Genomic DNA, 19911 nt, shown 5'->3' on the forward strand with positions numbered 1-19911 from the left:
TTCACTCTCCTCTTTCACTTTCATCAAGAGGCTTTTTAGCTCCTCTTCACTTTCTGCCATAAGGGTGGTGTCATCTGCATATCTGAGGTTATTGATATTTCTCCCAGCAATCTTGATTCCAGCTTGTGTTTCTTCCAGCCCAGCGTTTCTCATGATGTACTCTGCATATCAAGCTGGTTTTAGAAAAGGCAGGGGAACCAGAGATCAAATTGCCAACATTCGCTGGATCATGGAAAAAGCAAGAGAGTTCCAGAAAAACATCTATTTCTGCTTTATTGACTAGGCCAAAGCCTTTGACTGTGTGGATCACAATCAACTGTGGAAAATTCTGAAAGAGATGGGAATACCAGACCACCTAACCTGCCTCTTGAGAAATCTGTATGCTGGTCAGGAAGCAACAGTTAGAACTGGAATTGGAACAACAGACTGGTTCCAAATAGGAAAAGGAGTACGTCAAGGCTGTATATTGTCACCCTATTATTCCTACTCCCTCTCATTCTTTCCCATTTCCCTCCTACTCCATAAAAACAATATTTACTTATTTACTTATTTTGGCTCCACTGGGTGGCATGTGGGATGAACATGACCAGGGATCAAACCCAGGCCTCTTGCATTAGGAGTGCTCCCTGAACTGGGAGTGCAGAGTCTTAGCCACTGAGCTACCAGGGAAGTTCCCCTCCTTGCCTATCTTTTACTTATCCTTTTCTCTCTCCCTTCCTCTGCTCCCTCACCCCTAGAATGAGGTGTGTTGTCCAGGATGAAAACAAAGATGATCTGTCTTACACAGAAACAGAATGAAAAGTTAGAGCAGCTCTGAGCTCCACGCTCACCTTCAGAGACAGCCTTGGTACCTGTTATTAGGAAGAGAGGAAAAGAAAAATTCAAGTTATTATTTTCCCTTTTGAGGTTTGAGACAAGAGTAGACGTATGGTCAATTATCACTTTTTAAAAAAGGATTTTATATTGATCTTTTAATTTTTATTGAGAGTCCTTAAGACTTCTCCTGAGGATTGTTTCTAAGCAGAGTTCCCTGGGTGTTTCCCTTCAGTGTTTGACATTTTCTAAAACCAAACCAAACCAAACCAAACCACACAAAACCCCGCTAGAGGGAGTTATTTGCCTAAATTATTCCCCAGACAGAGATTCCATTGTTTGAGGACTGAAATCCTTTCAGGTTTCATAACCTGCGTGATGTGTAACATTTGGTAGAAAATCCCACTGGAAAGAGCCATTTAAACAGATTATCTCTAGAATATTGATTCTGTGCCTTGAGCATCTGGTTTCCTCTACATGAACATGTTAAACTTGTGTCCTGGGTCCTCAGTCCCTCTCCCCATCATCCCACAGAACTGGTGGGGGTCTCACACTGGAATAACCTTCACATTGTAAAACTTGGGAATGGAGGTGAAATGGATTTAGAAGTATCAATGCAGCATGTTAGCCTTGAAAATGCAGCTGCCAAGGTGGGAGCATACTGCATTCGTCTACTTTGGACCTGGCTCATTAGTTGTCTGTCTTTACTGGGTTTGGGGAATGGAATTAAGACTGAGTCAGATTTCCCTGGTGGTCCAGTGGTGGAGAATCCGCCTGCCAATGCAGGGGACAGGGGTTCAATCCCTGGTCCGGCGAGAACCCACATAGATCCCAGGCAACTAAACCCGTGCACCATAACTACCGAGCCCACACACCTAGAGCCCACAAGCTGCAACTATTGAAACCTGCACACCCTAGAGCTCGTGCTCTGCAACAAGAGAGGCCACTGAGTGTTCAGTGGGCAGTGACAGAGACCCAGTGTAGTCAAAAATATAAAAAGAAATTGATTCAGCCTGGGAAGTGGGTAAATCAGCACATCTTCCTCTTGCCTGACCATTTCCTGCAGCTTCTGAGAAATACATAGCCAGATAGGTAAGCTCTGGGTTTCTCTCCCGTAGGCCATCACTTTCATCAGAGAACTTTATTTTGGGTGATAAAGTCCCTGGAAAACAATGTCTTAGAAGTGCCCTTGATGAGAAGAACCCACATAGATCCCAGGCAACTAAACCCGTGCACCATAACTACTGAGCCATAACATACTGAGAGTATGGGGGAGTTGAGAGTATGGGGGAGTTGAGAGTATGGGGGAGTTGAGAGTATGGGGTCCATCTAGTCAAGGCTATGGTTTTTCCTGTGGTCATGTATGGATGTGACAGTTGGACTGTGAAGAAGGCTGAGTGCCTAAGAATTGATGCTTTTGAACTGTGGTGCTGGAGAAGACTCTTGAGAGTCCCTTGGACTGCAAGGAGATCCAACCAGTCCATTCTGAAGGAGATCAACCCTGGGATTTCTTTGGAAGGAATGATGCTAAAGCTGAAGCTCCAGTACTTTGCCCACCTCATGCGAAGAGTTGACTCATTGGAAAAGACTCTGGTGCTGGGAGGGATTGGGAGCAGGAGGAGAAGGGGATGACCAAGGATGAGATGGCTGGATGGCATCACGGACTCGATGGACGTGAGTCTGAGTGAAGTCTGGGAGTTGGTGATGGACAGGGAGGCCTGGCGTGCTGCGATTCATGGGGTCACAAAGAGTGAGACACGACTGAGCGACTGAACTGAACTGAACTGAACTGAACTGAGAGTATGGGGGAGTTGAGAAAGCTCCTGAGCTTTCTGGGAAATGAAAAAACCTCATTTTACAAAGAGAATGTGCTCAAGTTAGGCTCCATGGGATAAGACCTTCAAAATCTACCAACCTCCCTGTCTGAGTCTTATTTCAGGGGCCAGATTACCTGTGACGAGGACACTGAATGCCCCAGAAGAAAAATAAAAAACTGTCTCAATATGCATCCTGTAGACAATCTATTTCTTGGTAACTATGGTCAGTGACCATAGGTGAGAAGAGACCAGGTCCTCCTTCCTGACCTGATCATCCCAACTACAGTTCATATGGGCAATCACTCTCTGTCCCTCACTTCTTAATGGTAGATCCTGAACCAGGACACTGCATGTGTTTACCATATATGCTTCCTTTTTGTTGATGAATTTTTGTTCAATAATAAACCACTTTAATACTTAGTGTAGTTCAGGCTTGTTCACATAGTGGTAGGTTTCAAGGACTTGTTTCTGCAAGTTTCCTGGTGGCTCAGATGGTAAAGAGTCTGCCTGTAATGAGGGAGACCTGGGTTCAATCTCTGGGTCAGGAAGATCCCCTGGAGAGGGGAATGGCTTACCCACCCCAGTGTCCTTGCCTGCAGAATTCCACGGACACTGAGGTGGGCTACAAACCATGGGCTCGCAGAGTCGGACATGACTGAGCAACTAACAATGCAAGCATAAAGTGTCGCTTGTATGAAGCAAGCCACATGGCTAAACCCAATGTCAGTGTGGGAGGGCACGACCATGGTAGGTGGCTACAGGGAAGCAAAGAGTATATACTAATCACTTGCAGTCTCTGACAGTGGGTCATCTTTGACACATGAACTATGTGTTGAAATATAGAGGTAGAGTGAATCTGAGGGTGGTTGTGGAGGAAGAAGCAATTGGAGTGAGTGAGCCTCGACTCCTTACACACCCTGGAAGGTGCCTTGCAGAGCTGCTACTTATTCTGGAGCCCAGTCATTTTTCTGACCAAGTCTTTTACCACTTGCTTCACTTGCTGGTTCCTGAGAGTATAGATGAAGGGGTTCAGGAGAGGGGCAATAACTGTATTGATCAGAGATACTCCTTTGTTGAGATCAACCCCTTTGCCTGGAGAAGGCTTTACGTACATGAAGAAGCAGGTGCCGTAGCACATGGTGACCACAATGATGTGGGAGGAACAGGTGGAGAAAGCCTTTTTCCTCTCCTGGACAGAGGGGATCTGGATAATTGTCCAGATAATCTGGACATAGGACATGGAGATCAGCACCAGTGTGCTGAGCAGTGCCACCAAGGCCAGGGTAAAATCCACCATCTCCAGCACCTCTGGCCCACTGCAGACCACCTCCATTAGAGGTGTATAGTCACAGAAGAAGTGGTTGATGTGGGTGTCACAGAATGGAAGCTGACTGGTGAAGACGAGAGGAATGATGATGAGGGAGAATCCTGCCAGCCAGCAGGTGAGGATGAGCCGTGTGCAGACTCTGCTGCTCATGAGGACGGGGTAGCGGAGCGGCCGGCAGATGGCGATGTACCGGTCATAGGCCATGGCTGTGAGGAGGAAGAACTCCGTGGCCCCCAGGAAGATGTGGAAAAAGTCCTGGGCGATGCAGCCAGCAAAGCTAATGGTCTTTGTTCCCATGGCAATGTTGAGCAGCATCTTGGGCACGATGACAGTCTGGAACCAAATTTCCAAGCAGGACAGATTCCGGAGGAAGAAGTACATAGGGGTCTGCAGGCGGGTGTCCAGCAAGGTCAGGCTGATGATGGCCAGGTTTCCAGAGACGGTCACAAGGTAGGCAAGCAGCAGGATCAGGAAAACTGCCACCTGAAGCTCTTTGGTGTCTGTCAGGCCTTGGAGGAAGAACTCAATCACCAAGGTCTGATTGGCCATTGTAGATTTCATGTCCTTTCCAGAAACAAGCAAGCCCGGGCTGATAGAGACATCAGACATTAGCAATCCAGGGCAGATAGAGACATCAGACGTTAGCAATCTTGGGCAGATAGAAGCATCAGATAGGCCTCCCAATGGATTGAGGGAAGTAGAGCAGAAGCTTCTAGAGGCCCTTCCCTAGTCAAAAATGTCACCTTCTTTAGAATCCTGAAAGAATTATTGGATGTCAGTGATTGTCCTCTCTCACTCCCATCTTCCCTCCCTCTTTTCTTTCATTTCTTCCTTTTATTTCTTCTGAGAAAGTCTATACAGAATCCTCTGCTAAGAACAGTAGAACAAAGATGCGTTTAATCCCACTGATCACAGCTTCCTCTGTCCATCACCTCATCTGACTACAAAACAACTTGCAGTGTGATGCAGCATCACTTCCTATTTTCACACCTCTTGCTAGTTCTTCTGGCTGACCCTATAGGTAGGGGGCCCATACAGGTGAGGGCATTCTGGGAAGCACAGTCCTCCATTTAATGAAGATGATGTAATAGTGAAACTGTGTACAAGCCTCTGTGTCCTTGTCTTCTCAAGTAAAATGTTGACTCAAGAGTTAATGATTGGAAAACGAGAAGATGTAGAAACGAAGAGTAGCTATTGGTCTGGGGAACTGGTAACAATTTAGACAATAATTCTGCCACATAGCTGAATTTCCAAACTCACAGTTCCCTGAAAGATATAGATAAAGGTTTGATACACTTTCTTATTTTTACAGGAAGCAGACTCCCTCCAGGTGAAAACTGCTGACAACAAACACATAGACCCTAGACTGGTTGAAATTAGAAGACTGATAATACACAGAACTGCAACTTGATGCTGGCCAATCCCAGAACTGTCCATGAGCTGATCACACCCTACTCCTCACTACCCTCTCCAGGGTGAGTCACACAGTCTTGAGGGCAAAGCCTACTGGCAAAGCAATAAAAGCTACTCTTTCTACTTCACCCAAAACTCTATCTCCATGTTTCCATTTGGCATCAGTGAACAGAGGTTAAGTTTTGGTGAAATAATCATAGCATGTCCATGCAAGAAACTCATTAAGTAATCTTTTGTAAAGTGGGACTAGTAACAGGATATTTGTGATGATGAAATGACATAATGCTTGTAAAGATTTTAATGGTGATTGCCACATGGTGAATATTCAAAAAGCAATTATTATTATTATATTAATATAGTAAATAGATAAGCAAATAAACAAAACAAGAATTCTCTGCTGTTCTCCCAGGCCTTTTTAGAATTGGCAAACACCTATTCATCCTTTAAGATCTAGCTTAAGACTTCTTATTTTAGAAAAGTTTTATTTATTTTTGCCCACACTGTGCTAAATGTTTATGTGGGATTCTAGTTCCTGGATCAAGGATGGAACCCATGTCCACCACAGTGGAACCTGAGTCCTAACCACTGGACCACTGGGGAAGTCCCTTTAAGACCTCTTATTTGAAGCCTTCCCTGTAAGCCCTAGGCTGAATTCACTGCTTCCTCCCGTTTCCCATAATTTATAGTCTGTGCCTGATATGGTGCTTCCCAAATAGCATGTGGTAAAGAATCCCCCGGCCAATGCAAGAAACACAGGAGATGTGGGTTTGATCCCTGGGTCAGGAAGATCCCCTGGAGGAGGAAATGGCAACCCACTCCAGTAGTCTTGCCTGGAAAATCCCATGGACAGGGGAGCCTGGCAGGCTGAAGTCCATGGGGTTGCAAAGAGCTGAACACGACTTAGTGACTGAGCACTTGCCTGGTATATTTCCATAGGGTCTGTTATAAAGGATAGAGCCTGTTTTCCTTGCAAGACCACAAACACCTGAGCTCAGGGACCTTTTTGTTCATCTGTGTATCTCATCACTTACCTTCCCTTTTTACTCAGTATAGGTACGCACCTTCTCAGATCTGTATTGGCAAAAAACCCTCCTACTTCATCACATATGTAGCATGCAGTTTTGTAATATGAGGCCATTTTCACTTACATTGAATCTTTTTTAAAAATTGCTTGACATTGCATCTGGACATTAAAGATGGGGAATGTCTTCTTCGTTTTTCATCAGACCACTTTCTTCTCTCACCCAGGTTTATTGAGGTGCAACTGACAAACAAAATTGTAAGGTATTTAAACGGATTCCCTGATAGCTCAGTTGGGAATCTGCCTGCAATGTGGGAGACCTGGGTTTGATCCTTGGGTTGGGAAGATCCCCTGGAGAAGGGAATGGATACCCACTCCAGTATTCTGCCTTGAGAATGCCATGGACTGTATAGTCCATAGTGTCACAAAGAGTCAGACACGACTGAGCAATTTTCAGTTTCACTTTCTAAAGTGTCCAAGGTTATGATTTGATACATGTATGTTTCGTGAAAGGATTCCCCCTATCCAATTTATTAGCATACCCTCTATTTCACATATTAACACTTTTTTTCCTTTTGTGAGGATGTGTAAGTTCTATTCTCTTAAAATTTCAATTATATACTATAGCATTATCAACTATAGTCACCATGTTATACATTAAATACTCAGACCATATTCATCTTACAATTAAATCTCTTATCAGCTTATGCCTAACTCTTCTACCTTCCACAGGCAATCAACCATCTGTTTCTGTGAGTTGGACTTTTAATTTAGGTTCCTCAGAAGTATTTGTATAAGTATTCCCTATAGTATTTGTCTTTGTCTGGCTTATTTCACTTAGCATAATATCCTCCAAATCATCTATGTTACTGCAAATGGCAGAATATCCTTCTTTTCTGAGAATTAAATATGCATAAAATAACTTATATATGGACCACATTTTCTTTATCCGCTCATCTGTTGATGGACGCTTAGGTGCCTTGGCTATTGTTAATAATCCTGCTATGAACATAAGAGTGCAGGTATCTTTTAGAGGTAGTGATTTTGATTCCTTTGGCTACAAGCCCCTTAAGTGGGATTGCTGGATCATATGTTAGCTCTATTTTTAATTTATTGAGGAACCTCTATACTGTTTTTCATAGTGGCTGTACCAGTTACATTGCCAGTAACAGTGTACAGGGTTCTCTTTTCTCCACATCCTTGCCAACACTTGTTCTCTCTTGTCTTTTTGATAATGGACGTTCTGACAAATATAAGATGATCTCTCATTGAAGTTTTGATTAACATTTCTTTAAGGTTTAGTGCTGTTGGCATCTTTTCATGTACTTGTTGGCCATTTTTATATATTCTTTGGAAAAATGTCTGTTCAGGTGCTCAGACCCCTTTCTCACACTGATCTCTGGTGTTTGACATTGATAGGTATATCTATAGATTGCTGGGATGGTACTGACAAGAAATAAAATACTATGAGGGTTGTTGCACCCATTTTTTGATAAAGAAGGTAAACTCCACAGAAATTAACTATTCACCTACAGCCATGAGGAGAATCTAAAGACAATGTGGAAGCCACTTGAATGTTGCCTCTCCAGGATCAGATCTATGATGATCCAGGAGATTTTCCCCTGAAGAAATCTATGAAGTTCTGTTGAATTATTTTCTCTCACTCCTTTTAATTTGAGGTCAATGACTCAGGAACTCCATGATCTCTGTCACTGGTCTCTAAATGTGGGAAACATTCACATCATGGGGTGAACCAGAGGATTTACTGGGGTATGTGACAGAGATATGTCAGTCTTCTAGTTATACCTTATTTCTTGAAATCTAAGATACAATCAAGTGTTCCATACAGCATTGTTTCATGTGCCTTTAAGGAAGAAAAGATGATACCGACTAGACTATGACACTATGCTAAATTACTATTGATCATAAGACGTTTCTCAGTTTCAGAGATGCTAAAATGTGTGTTTTGAAGTTGATGAAGTATTTTATTTATTTTTAGCTCTTTAAAAATTTCTGTTTTTTAATTGCTATAAAGCATAATCTATATGCTTATATAGAAGTACATATAAATAGTTTTAAAATAAATTAATATACACATATATTGGGACTATATCCTCAACTTCATTTCAAAATATTTACAGACTAGATGTATGATTTAAAAAGTTTGGAGAATTATTGCCAAAGAGACCTGCTGCCTATCTGTTCCCCCCATTTCCTTGCTTCCACTCCCACCCAGGCAGTCTGTATTTGCAAATAGTTCTATTTTCTTTGGGGGAGGAGAAATATACTTTTGGCTTCCCTGGTGGCTCAGACAGTAAAAAATCCACCTGCAATACAGGAGACCTGGGTTTGAGCTCTGGGTTGGGAAGAAACCTTGGAGAAGGCAATGGCTAACTTCTCCAGTATTCTTGCCTGGAGAATTCCTTGGACAGAGGAGCCTGGCAGACTACAGTCCATGGGGTTGCAAAGAATTGGACATGACTGAGCAGGCGGGCTGCCGTCCATGGGGTCGCTAAGAGTCAGACACGACTGAGTGACTTCACTTTCACTTTTCACTTTCATGCATTGGAGAAGGAAATGGCAACCCATTCCAGTGTTCTTGCCTGGAGAATCCCAGGGACAGAGGAGCCTAGTGGGCTGCCGTCTATGGGGTCACACAGAGTCAGACACGACTGAGGCAACTTAGCAGCAGCAGCAGCAGCAGAGCAACTAACACACACACACACACACACACACACAACTATCCTTTAGCCTCATTAAAGAAAGATTTCTGAACCTGTTATTTTCTCAGAATGAGCCAAAAGGAGTTCCCAAGGGCAGTAGAGAATTTGCCCAGTGATTCAGAAGCCTTGGTCTTAGGTCATTTCTGGGGCCTGGCAAAGGAAGCTGTGATCTACAACTCCCTCTTTGTCAGTACAATAACTCGTTATCTGGGAAGTGGCCTCAGGAACTCGCTGGTCCAGGGACAACACAAGCACCTCAGGTGACGATCCTTCAAAAAGAAAGCAGGAAGTGTACAAACCTGAATGTCCTATATTTCATGAAGAGTTCAGACTTGTAGCAAAATGTGGAGGCAACACTGTAGAAATAATCACAGGACTAAGTTTTCATAAAAATTTCTTTTCTTGACTCATCTTCATTTCTGCCTGGCCTTTTCCAACATATCTGCCCCTTCAGCTATAACAATTCTAAATCATAGCTATCCAAGGACAAATTTCTGTTGATTAGTCAACATCCAAACCATGTATCAGAAGGGTTAGAGAGAGTCTGTGATGTGGCTGGAAGCTTCCTCTTGTGCCACGGGACATGATTTCCCCACTGGAACCTAAGGTTCTGAAGTTTTAGGTCATGCAAGAGGGCTTCTGAACAGGTCCCACTCAATCAAAATGGGACATTTGCTTTATATACTCACTCTATTATTGTGGACCCAGAGGATCAATTATGGGAAACAACAAATGGTGCTCAGGGGAATCTGTGCTCAGAACTTACTAATGAGGTTTGGGTGTGGTTGTTTTGGCCACAGTTGTAAGCAGGACAATTTGTGAAAAATCCCCAGAGAAAAGGACATTTACCTAAAACTTCACCTAAAAGAATATGTACACCTGTCATTTGTTAACAATGTATCAGTAGTTGGTAACAAGTGTTGATAAATATTTTTGAGAACTGATGAGTATGTTGCAGAATTCCAAAGAATAGCAAGGAAAGATAAGAAAGCCTTCCTCAGCCATCAATGCAAAAAAATAGAGGAAAACAATAGAATGGGAAAGACTAGAGATCTCGTCAAGAAAATTAGAGATACCAAGGGAACATTTCATGCAGGGATGGGCTCAATAAAGGACAGAAATGGTAGGGACCTAACAGAAGCAGAAGATATTAAGAAGAGGTATCAGGAATAGATAGAAGACGTGTACAAAAAAGATCTTCATGACCAAGATAATCACGATGGTATGATCACTCACCTAGAGCTAGACATCCTGGAATGTGAAGTCAGGTGGGCCTTAGGAAGCATCGCTACGAACAAAGCTAGTAGAGGTGATGGAATTCCAGTTGAGCTATTTCAAATCCTGAAAGATGATGCTGTGAAAGTGCTGCACTCAATATGCCAGCAAATTTGGAAAACTCAGCAGTGGCCACAGGACTGGAAAAGGTCAGTTTTCATTCCAATCCCAAAGAAAGGCAATACCAAAGAATGCTCAAACTACCACACAGTTGCACTCATCTCACACATTAGTAAAGTAATGCTCAAAATTCTCCAAGCCAGACTTCAGCAAAATGTGAACTGTGAACTTCCAGATATTCAAGCTGGTTTTAGAAAAGGCAGAGGAACCAGAGATCAAATTGCCAACATTTGCTGGATCATCGAAAAAGCAAGAGAGTTCCAGAAAAACATCTATTTCTGCTTTATTGACTATGCCAAAGCCTTTGACTGTGTGGATCACAATAAACTGTGGAAAATTCTGAAAGGGATGGGAATACCAGACCACCTGACCTGCCTCTTGAGAAACCTGTATGCAGATAAGGAAGCAACAGTTAGAACTGGACATGGAACAACAGACTGGTTCCAAATAGGAAAAGGAGTATGTCAAGGCTGTATATTGTCACCCTGCTTATTTAACTTCTATGCAGAGTACATCATGAGAAACGCTGGGCTGGAAGAAGCACAAGCTGGAATCAAGATTGCTGGGAGAAATATCAATAACTTCAGATATGCAGATGACACAATCCTTATGGCAGAAAGTGAAGAAGAACTGAAGAGCCTCTGATGAAAGTGAAAGAAGAGAGTGAAAAAGTTGGCTTAAAGTTCAACATTGAGACAGCTAAGATCACGGCATCCAGTCCCATCACTTCATGGCAAACAGATGGAGAAACAGTGGGAAGAGTGGCTGACTTTATTTTTCTGGGCTCCAGTGTCACTGCAGATGGTGATTGCAGCCATGAAATTAAAAGATGCTTACTCCTTGGAAGGAAAGTTATGACCTGCCTAGACAGCATATTAAAAAGCAGAGACATTACTTGGCCAACAAAGGTCCATCTAGTTATGTATGGATGTGAGAGCATGATGGATTCAAATCAATGTATGGCAAAACCAATACAATTCTGTAAAGTAAAAGAAATAAATTAATTAAATTAAAAAAAAGCTGAGCAAGGAAGAATTGATGCTTTTGAACTGTGGTGTTGGAGAAGACTCTTGAGAGTCCCTTGGACTGCAAGGAGATCTAGCCAGTCCATCCTAAAGGAAATCAGTCCTGAGTGTTCATTGGTAGGACTGATGTTGAAGCTGAAACTCCAATACTTTAGCCACCTGATGCAAAGAGCTGACTCATTTGAAAAGACTCTGATGTTGGGAAAGATGGAGGGCAGGAGGAGAAGGGGACGACAGAGAATGAGATGGTTGGATGGCGTTACTGACTCAATGGACATGGGTTTGGGTGGACTCCAGGAGTTGGTGATGGACAGGGAAGCCTGACGTGCTGTGGTTCATGGGGTGGCAAAGAGTCAGACACGACTGAGCAACTGAACTGAGCTGAACTGATGAGTATGTTGGAAGGAACTGAAGACAACTTTGTCATTCTTACAGTCTTGGCCTGTCCATTCACAAGCATCTATAAATGCTGAGTTAGTTGATCAGTTTTTAAATCATTTTAAAATGTGTTATTTATTTATATTTTGGCTGTGCTGGGTCTTTGGTCTGTGGTAGGTTTCCTCTGGTTGTGGTAGGTGGGGGCTACTCTTTAGCTGTAATATGCAGGCTTCTCTCTTTGTGGCTCCCTGGCTGTAAAGTGTGGGCTCAGTAACTGTGGCTCATGTGCTTAGTTGCCCTGAAGTATGTGGGATCTTCCTGGACCAGGGTTAAACCCATGTTCCCTGCATTGGCAGGTGATGGTGGCTCTTAAACATTGGACCACCATGGAAGTTGTTAATTGGCTTTAAATCCTACTATAATACTACAATATTTTATTCAGATGTGGCAGTTCAATATATCAGCAAATTTAGAAAACTCAGCAGTGGCCACAGGACTGGAAAAGGTGAGTTGTCGTTTCAATCACAAAGAAGGGCAATGCCAAAGAATGTTCAAACTACTGCACAACTGTGCTCATTTCACATGCTAGCAAGGTAATGCTCAAAATCCTTCAAGCTAGGCTTCAGCAGTACGTGAACTGAGAAGCTTCAAATGCACAAACTGGATTTAGAAAAGGTAGAGGAACCAGAGATCAAATTGCCAACATCTGATGGATCATAGAGAAAGCAAGGGATTTCTAGAAAAATATCTACATCTGCCTCATTGACTATGCTAAAGCCTTTGACTGTGTGGATCACAACAAACAGTGGAGAATTCTTAAAATATGGGACTACCAGACCGCCTTATCTGTCTCTTAAGAAACCTGTATGCAGGGCCAGAAGCAACAGTTAGGGCTGGACACGGAAAAACTGACTGGCTCAAAATTGTGAAATGTGTAAGTATGTCAATGCTGTATAGTATCACCCTGCTTATTTAACTTGTGCTTCCCTGGTGGCTCAGATGGTAAAGAATCTGCCTGTAATGTGGGAGACCTGGATTTGATCCCTGGGTTGGTAAGATTCCCTGGAGAAGGGAACAGATACCCATTCCAGTATTCTTGCCTGGAGAATTCCATGGACAGAGGAGGCTGGCAGTATGCAGTCCATGGGGTCCCAAAGAGCTGGACATGACTCTTCACTTTGTTTAGCTTATATGCAGAGTGAAGGTGAAAGTCGCTCAGTCATGTCCAACTCTTTGTGACCCCATGGATTATACAGTCCATGGAATTCTCCAGGCCAAATACTGGAGTGGGTAGCCTTTCCCTTCTCCAAGGGATTTTCCCAACCCAGGGATCAAACCCAGGTCTCCCGCATTGCAGGCAGATTCTTTATCAGCTGAGCCACATGAAATCATGTGAAATGCCAGGCCGGTAAATCATAAACTGGAATCAAGATTGCTGGGAGAAGTATCAACAACTTTGGATATGCAGATGATACCACTCTAATGGCAGAAAGTGAAGAGGAGCTAAAGAGCTTCTTGATGAATGTGGAAAGAGGAGAGTAAAAAAGCTGGCTTCAAATTCAACATTCAAGACACTAAGATCATGGCACCTGGTCCCATCACTTCATGGAAAATAGATGGGGAAAAAGTGGAAACAGTGATAGCTTCAAACTTGGGCTCCAAAATCACTGTGGATGGTGACTGCAGCCATGAAATTAAAAGACACTTGCTCCTTGAAAGAAAAGCCACGACCAACCTAGACAGTGTATTAAAAAGCAGAGACATTACTTTGTTGCCAGAGTCCATGTACTCAAAGTTATGGTTTTTCCAGTAGTCTTGTAAGAATGTGTGAGTTGGACCATGAAGAAGTCTGAGTGCTGAAGAATTGATGCTTTCAAACTGTGGTGCTGGACAAGGCTCTTGAGAATCCCTTGAACTGCAGGGAGGTCAAACCAGTCAATCTTAAAGGAAATCAACCCAAATATTTATTGGAAGACTGATGCTGAAGCTGAAGCTCCAATACTCTGGCCACCTGATGGGAAGAGCTGACTCACTGGAAAAGACCCTGACTGAAAGACAAAAGGAGAAGGCTGTGGTAGAGGATGAGATAGTTTACACAGCATCACTGAATCAGTGGACTTGAATTTGAGCAAACTCTGGGAGATAGTGGAGGACAGAGGAGCCTGGCATGCTGTAGTCCATAGGGTCACAAAGAGTTGGATATGACTTAGCAACTGAACAACAACTAAAATATTTTATTGAGATGTGGCAGTTCAGATGGGTACCCCTGCATGATGTGATTGTGGTGTGTTATTAATACAGAATCAGAAACCTCAGAGTCTAGTTCCAGTTCGAGTCTCAGTTGTGGCATGTGAGAAGTAGTTCCCTGACCAGAAATTGAACCCAAGCCCCCTGCTTTGGGAGTGTGGAGTCTTAGCGATGGACCACCAGGGAAGTCCCCTGAGATACTGCTTTAATAAGAAGAGGGTTGAAGAAGTTATCCTTGAGAAGAACTTCATAAATATTATTCAGATTGTGTTTTAAGTTTGAGGTCTTTACATTCACTAAAGACTCACAATCTTTCTGGCCACATTTTTGAAGGCTTGTTTTACTTGTTCATTCCTCAGAGTATAAATGAATGGGTTCAATAAAGGGGCAATTGAGGTATTGAGCACAGCGACTCCCTTATTGAAGGCAACTCCTTCTTTTGCTGAGGGTTTTATGTACATGAAGATGCAGCTGCCATAAGAGAGGGTGATGACAATCATGTGGGATGAGCATGTGGAAAAGGCTTTCTTCCTTTGCTGAGCTGAGGGGATCTTTAGAACAGTCTGGATGATGTTTGTGTAGGAGAGAATCACCAGCATCAGGGTGAGCACCAACGTCACAACTGCTAAGATGAAGTCAACCAGCTCCAGGAGTCTTGTGTCTGAGCAAGATATTTCTATGAGGGGTCCATAGTCACAAAAATAATGATTCAGCTTGTTGGAGGCACAGAAGTCCAGTTGACTGGTCATGATGATTGGGGATAGGATGATGAGAAATCCAGCCAGCCAAGAGCAGAGGACTAGCTGGATGCAGACTCTGCTGTTCATGAGGGTCATGTAATGCAGGGGTTTGCATATGGCCACATAGCGGTCATAGGACATGGCAGCCAGAAGGTAAAACTCTGTGGCCCCAAAGAATATCACAAAGAAGTACTGAGTGAGGCAGCCAGCAAAGCTGATGCTCTTGTTCCCAGTTGATATGCTGAACAGTAGCCTAGGAGTAAAAGTGGTTGTAAAGGAAATTTCTAAGAAGGAGAAGTTCCAGAGGAAGAAATACATGGGCGTGTGGAGGTGGGAGTCCAGTAGTGTGAGGGTGATGATCGTCAGGTTTCCAATAATGCTGAATACATAGGTGAGGAAGAGAAGTATGAAGATTACAGATTGAAGCTCTGGGATGTCTGTTAGTCCCAGCAGAATGAATTCTGTTATATAGGTTTGATTTTTCATTGCTACCCTTTGCTGCCTACAAAGGAAAGAAACAGTGGTGAGAATGGAAGAGGAGCTCAAAAACCTTTGGGAGAGCCTAAGCTTTTCTTGTTGAATTGGTTCAAATGCCTTTTTTTTTTTCCTCTGTCATTTTGATTTAAATGAGTTTTTCTATTGGACAGAAGTTGACTATTCACAAGAATTCCTTTTTTAAAAAAATCAATTTATTGGTTTTTGTTTTGTTTTGTTTTACTTTGCTATTGAGTTGTGTGAGTTCCTTATGATTTATTAACCCTTTATCAGATGCATGGTTTCCAAATATTATCTACCATTCTGGTTGGTTGCCTTTCATTTCATTCATGTTTCTTGAATGAAAGCTGGGGATAAGCTTTCAATTTTAATTAATTTATTCACTGATTAATTAATTGTAGTTCCCTAATGAAGGATGGAACCCTTGCCCCCTGCAGTAGAAGTGCAGAGTCTTGACCACTGGACTGCCAGGGAAGTCCCGAGGATTATTTTCTTAAATTTCCATGTATGAGGGTTTTCTCCATGATCCTTTTCAACTTTTCATGTACTTCCCTAGCCTACCTTCTAAACCAATGCCTAAGCTATCATTTTCTATATTTACTATTTTTATTTTCATTTTCAATGTTAACTTTACTTCTGATCTTTCTTTATTTCTGCTAATTTGGCAGTGAAATTTCACATCCATAACTCTCTTGGTCTCAATGTGAGAAGAAATGCTAACTCGTTAGCTATAGTTGAGGAGTCTTTAGAATAGAATCAGCAATGCCATTATAACTATGGTAACCAAAGATGCCCCAACTTTTCTTTGACGTTATAAATTTGTGGACCATTGTAACTGATGTCACCAGTCTCACAATCTTTGCTGCTGGTGTCAGCTTTCCCTCAGGTCCCAGTTATCCTGTCTTAGGTGGTTTTAGCAGAGGAACAGATGGTATCTCTCCAATCAGATACCTGCTATCATTTTCTTCCATATCCATGTTTATTAATAAACATGTAATTTTACTCTGGCTAGAAAAACATAACTGAAACCAAAAGTTGTGAACCTTATTGAGAAATTTGATTTTTTTCTTCTAGTATCTTTTAAATTTCTGCCTTTAACTAGTGGTTTCTCCCTGATTTTTCCTCCTTTCTTCAGATGCTAATGATGTATCTCTCACTTTGGCACTTCTTTCTCCCAAACACACATACATGTGGTTAGCCTGCTTTAGTTTCCACATCAGTGAAATGGTACTGTCTTACGCCTGTCTCATGCTACCCCTCAAGTGGATATTTGTAGGCCTGAATTCTTATTTCATTTTCATCTCCATATCATTAGCTTTGGCATATTTCTTTTAGATATTCTCCCCTCTAACTAAACTTAATATGTTAAAATTATATCAGCATATTTCTACCTTGTGATTAAAACTTCTTTAAATTTCCAAGCTCTTTGATAGATTTTTTTTTGTTTGGTGTTTTAAGATATTTACTTTTGAAATAAATGTTGGTTCTCTTGCCTTTCCTCTGCTCTTAAAGAACTTACATTCAGTTTTTGGAGAGATGTAATGTACACATGAAATAGATAATGGTTGGGACTTCTCTGGTGGTCCAGGGGTTAAGCATCCACCTACCAGTGTGAGGGACATGGGTTTGATACCTGATCCAGGAGGATTCCACACGCCGTAGGGTGACTAGGCCTGTAGGCTGCAACTATTGAGCCTGCGTGCCCTAGAGCCTGTGCTCTGCAACAAGAGAAGTCATTACAATGAGAAGCCTGTACACTGCAACTAGAGAGTAGCCTCTGCTTGCTGAAACTAGAGAAAGCCCATGCATAGCAATGAAGCCCCAACGCAGCCAAAAACAAAAATAAATTAAAAAACAGAAAATGGTTAATGACTGAATAGAATACATTAATTACTATCTTAAAAATATTATTTTATACAAAGTGGCAGTTTTATAACTTCATTTTTTCTGTTAGAAGTCAATTGAGAAAACTGTGTTTATAGACCACTGTTGTTTAGTAGCTAAGTCATGTCCGACTCTTTGTAACCCCGTGGACTGTAGCCTGCCAGGCTCCTCTGTCCATGGGATTTCCCAGCAAGGATACTGGAGTGGGTTAGCCACTCATATTCAAAAGGAAAATTATAGTCCTTGCATTGACCCTGGCAATATATGGCTCAAGCAAATAGTTTCTCTCTTTCTGTAGCCATAAGGCTATAGAAGTTATAGGCCTCTGTGAGAGCTGGCCTCTTCCTTCACTTCCAGCAGATCTCCTGTGCAAATGGGTAGGAAAGTCAGTGAGTTAAGTCCAGTTGCTAAGTACATTATCTGAGTAAGATAATCTGTGCAAAGTGTAATTAGCATTTGTGAGATGTTTTATGGAATTTTAAAAAATTGTGGTAAAAAACACGAGATAAAATTTACCATCTTAACCTTTTTTTTCTTTTCTAAAAATACATTTATTTTTTAATTGCAGGATAATTGCTTTACAGAATTTTGTTGATTTCTGCCAAACATCAACACGAATCAGCCAAAGTGTGGAGTTCGATGTTAAGCATATCCACATTGTTGTGCAACAGATCTCCAGAACTTTTCCATCTTGTAAAGCTGAAGTGCTATGCCTGTTGAACAATTCTCCATACTCCTGGTCAACTGCTGCTCCTGGCAGCTACCATTCTACTTTCTGTTTTTATGATTTTGACTACTTTAGACATCTCATATAAGTGGGATCATACACTGTGTATGTATGTATGTGTTTTTGTGACTGGTTTATTTCACTTAGCGTAATGTTCTCAAGGTTAATAATCCACGTGACAGGATTTCCTTCCTTTTAAAGATCGAATAATATTCCACTGTATGTAAATGTCATATTTTACCCATTCATCTGCTGATTGGTTGTTTCCATTTCTTGATTATTGTGAATAAAGCTGCTATAATCATGGGAATCCAAATATATCTTCAAGATTCTACTTTCATTTCTTCTGGATATATATCCAGAAGCATATTTTGCTGGATCATATTATAATTCTATTTTTAGTTTTGTTAGAAATAGCCATACTGCTTTCCATGCGGGCCACATTCTGTGTGGAAATTTTATATCAAAATGAATATCTGAATGTCTGTGGCATAGGATAAATACAGAGAGCTGTCTGATTCTAAGATAAGAATTAACGTAAATGATGCATTCTATTTGGGGCATTATCCATTCTCTGTTTTATGGGTATATGTCACTTTTCCAAAAACAGATTTTAAGTTCCTTAATAGCAGAGGAAGAGCAGGAGAACCAACACTTATTGAATGATTGTAGTGTTGGTATTAAAGTAGGCTCTTTCATAAATAATATTCTTTTTTGGTATTCTTTTACCCCCCAATAACACTGGCAAAAGCACACAGCATAATAAATACATAATTGTTCAATAAGTGAAAAAAATAGTTCCTTTTGTCTCTACTCCTTATTTTGCTCTTCATTTAGCCTTTTATCTTTGGCAGTTTGCTATATAAACTGTACATTTTTCCTAGCTTTTTTAAATCTAAGAACAAATAGGAGCATTTAAGAGTCAGTCTAAGGTAAAGTCTCTTGAGCCTATAAATTTACTTTACTGTTTCCTGTCTCTCTTTCACTGATGAAAGTCAAGGAGTCATGTGTGTTATCTGGTCTTTCCTCTAAGAGCTGAGAGCCCAACCTTTATCAGCAAGGTTGTATTTTGAAATTTTCCTTGTTCACATTTGGTGTTTTTCTACCACCAAATAATAAGAGTCTATATTTCCCTTATTTGTTATTGTGGGTGAGGGGAATATAATAATTTTAAAATGTATATAAGGACTTCTCAGGTGACACAGTGGTAAAGAATCCACCTGCCAATGCAGGAGACACCAAGGCACTCTGTTTCAATCCCTGGGTCGGGAAGATCCCCTGGAGTAGAAAATGGCAACCCACTCCAGTATTCTTGTCTGGGAGATACCATGGACAGAGAAGCCTGGGGGGCTACAGTCCATGGGGTCACAGAGTCAGACCGGACTTAGCAACTAAACAACAACAATAAATGTATATAAAGTCCGTTTGACTCTCTCTCTTGCTTAGTTTTCACAATACTGAGTTGTCAGCGATGGAAAGGCAAATCTCAGACACCAAATAACTTCAGGAGGGGCTTTCAGGAACTACTTAAAATTCTTACCATCGACACTTGGTGGTGGTGGTTTAGTCACTAAGTCATGTCTGACTCTTGCGACCCCGCGTACTGTAACTCACCAGGCTCCTCTGACCACTGACACTAAGGGAGTGGTGTTCCTATGCACCCAGACTCTTCCATCCTAGGTCCTCTAAGCCTCCTAGATGGGCTGAGTCACTTCGCTTGGGATACAGGTATAGCTTTAACACAGAACCAGGAAAGGGACTACCAGATTATTTGGTCATAATATACTTTTACAAAAGCTCAGCATTTGTCCTAAAAAAGAACCTTCAAATTTCTAGAATCCTTTAGGCATCTTCCTGTTCTGATCTTTTAAGATCCTTAAAACAGAGAAATCCTAACCCCACCTCC

General features: G+C 41.7%; 2 protein-coding genes across 3 annotated transcripts; both read right to left on the minus strand.

The window, feature by feature from the left end:
• Positions 1-3570: 3570 nt before the first annotated feature.
• LOC101106159 (olfactory receptor 2AP1-like) lies at positions 3571-4506 on the minus strand. Its single transcript, XM_027965954.2, has one exon. The coding sequence runs from the start codon at positions 4504-4506 to the stop codon at positions 3571-3573; it is 936 nt and encodes a 311-aa protein (XP_027821755.2).
• Positions 4507-12660: 8154 nt separating this feature from the next.
• Positions 12661-15388, minus strand: LOC105614774 (olfactory receptor 6C4-like). Of its 2 annotated transcripts, XM_042245270.1 has the most exons (2): positions 14483-15385; positions 12661-12678 (listed from the first exon to the last, which is right to left on the minus strand). In XM_042245270.1, exons 1-2 carry the CDS (start codon positions 15383-15385, stop codon positions 12661-12663), a joined length of 921 nt encoding a protein of 306 aa, XP_042101204.1. The 2 variants fall into 2 exon arrangements, with proteins under 2 accessions (XP_042101204.1, XP_012030189.3); XM_012174799.4 differs by lacking the exon at positions 12661-12678 and having other exon boundaries at positions 14456-15388.
• Between the last annotated feature and the right edge of the window lie 4523 nt (positions 15389-19911).

Source organism: Ovis aries, chromosome 3 (genome assembly GCF_016772045.2).
Source record: "Ovis aries strain OAR_USU_Benz2616 breed Rambouillet chromosome 3, ARS-UI_Ramb_v3.0, whole genome shotgun sequence".
Taxonomy (NCBI): domain Eukaryota; kingdom Metazoa; phylum Chordata; class Mammalia; order Artiodactyla; family Bovidae; genus Ovis; species Ovis aries.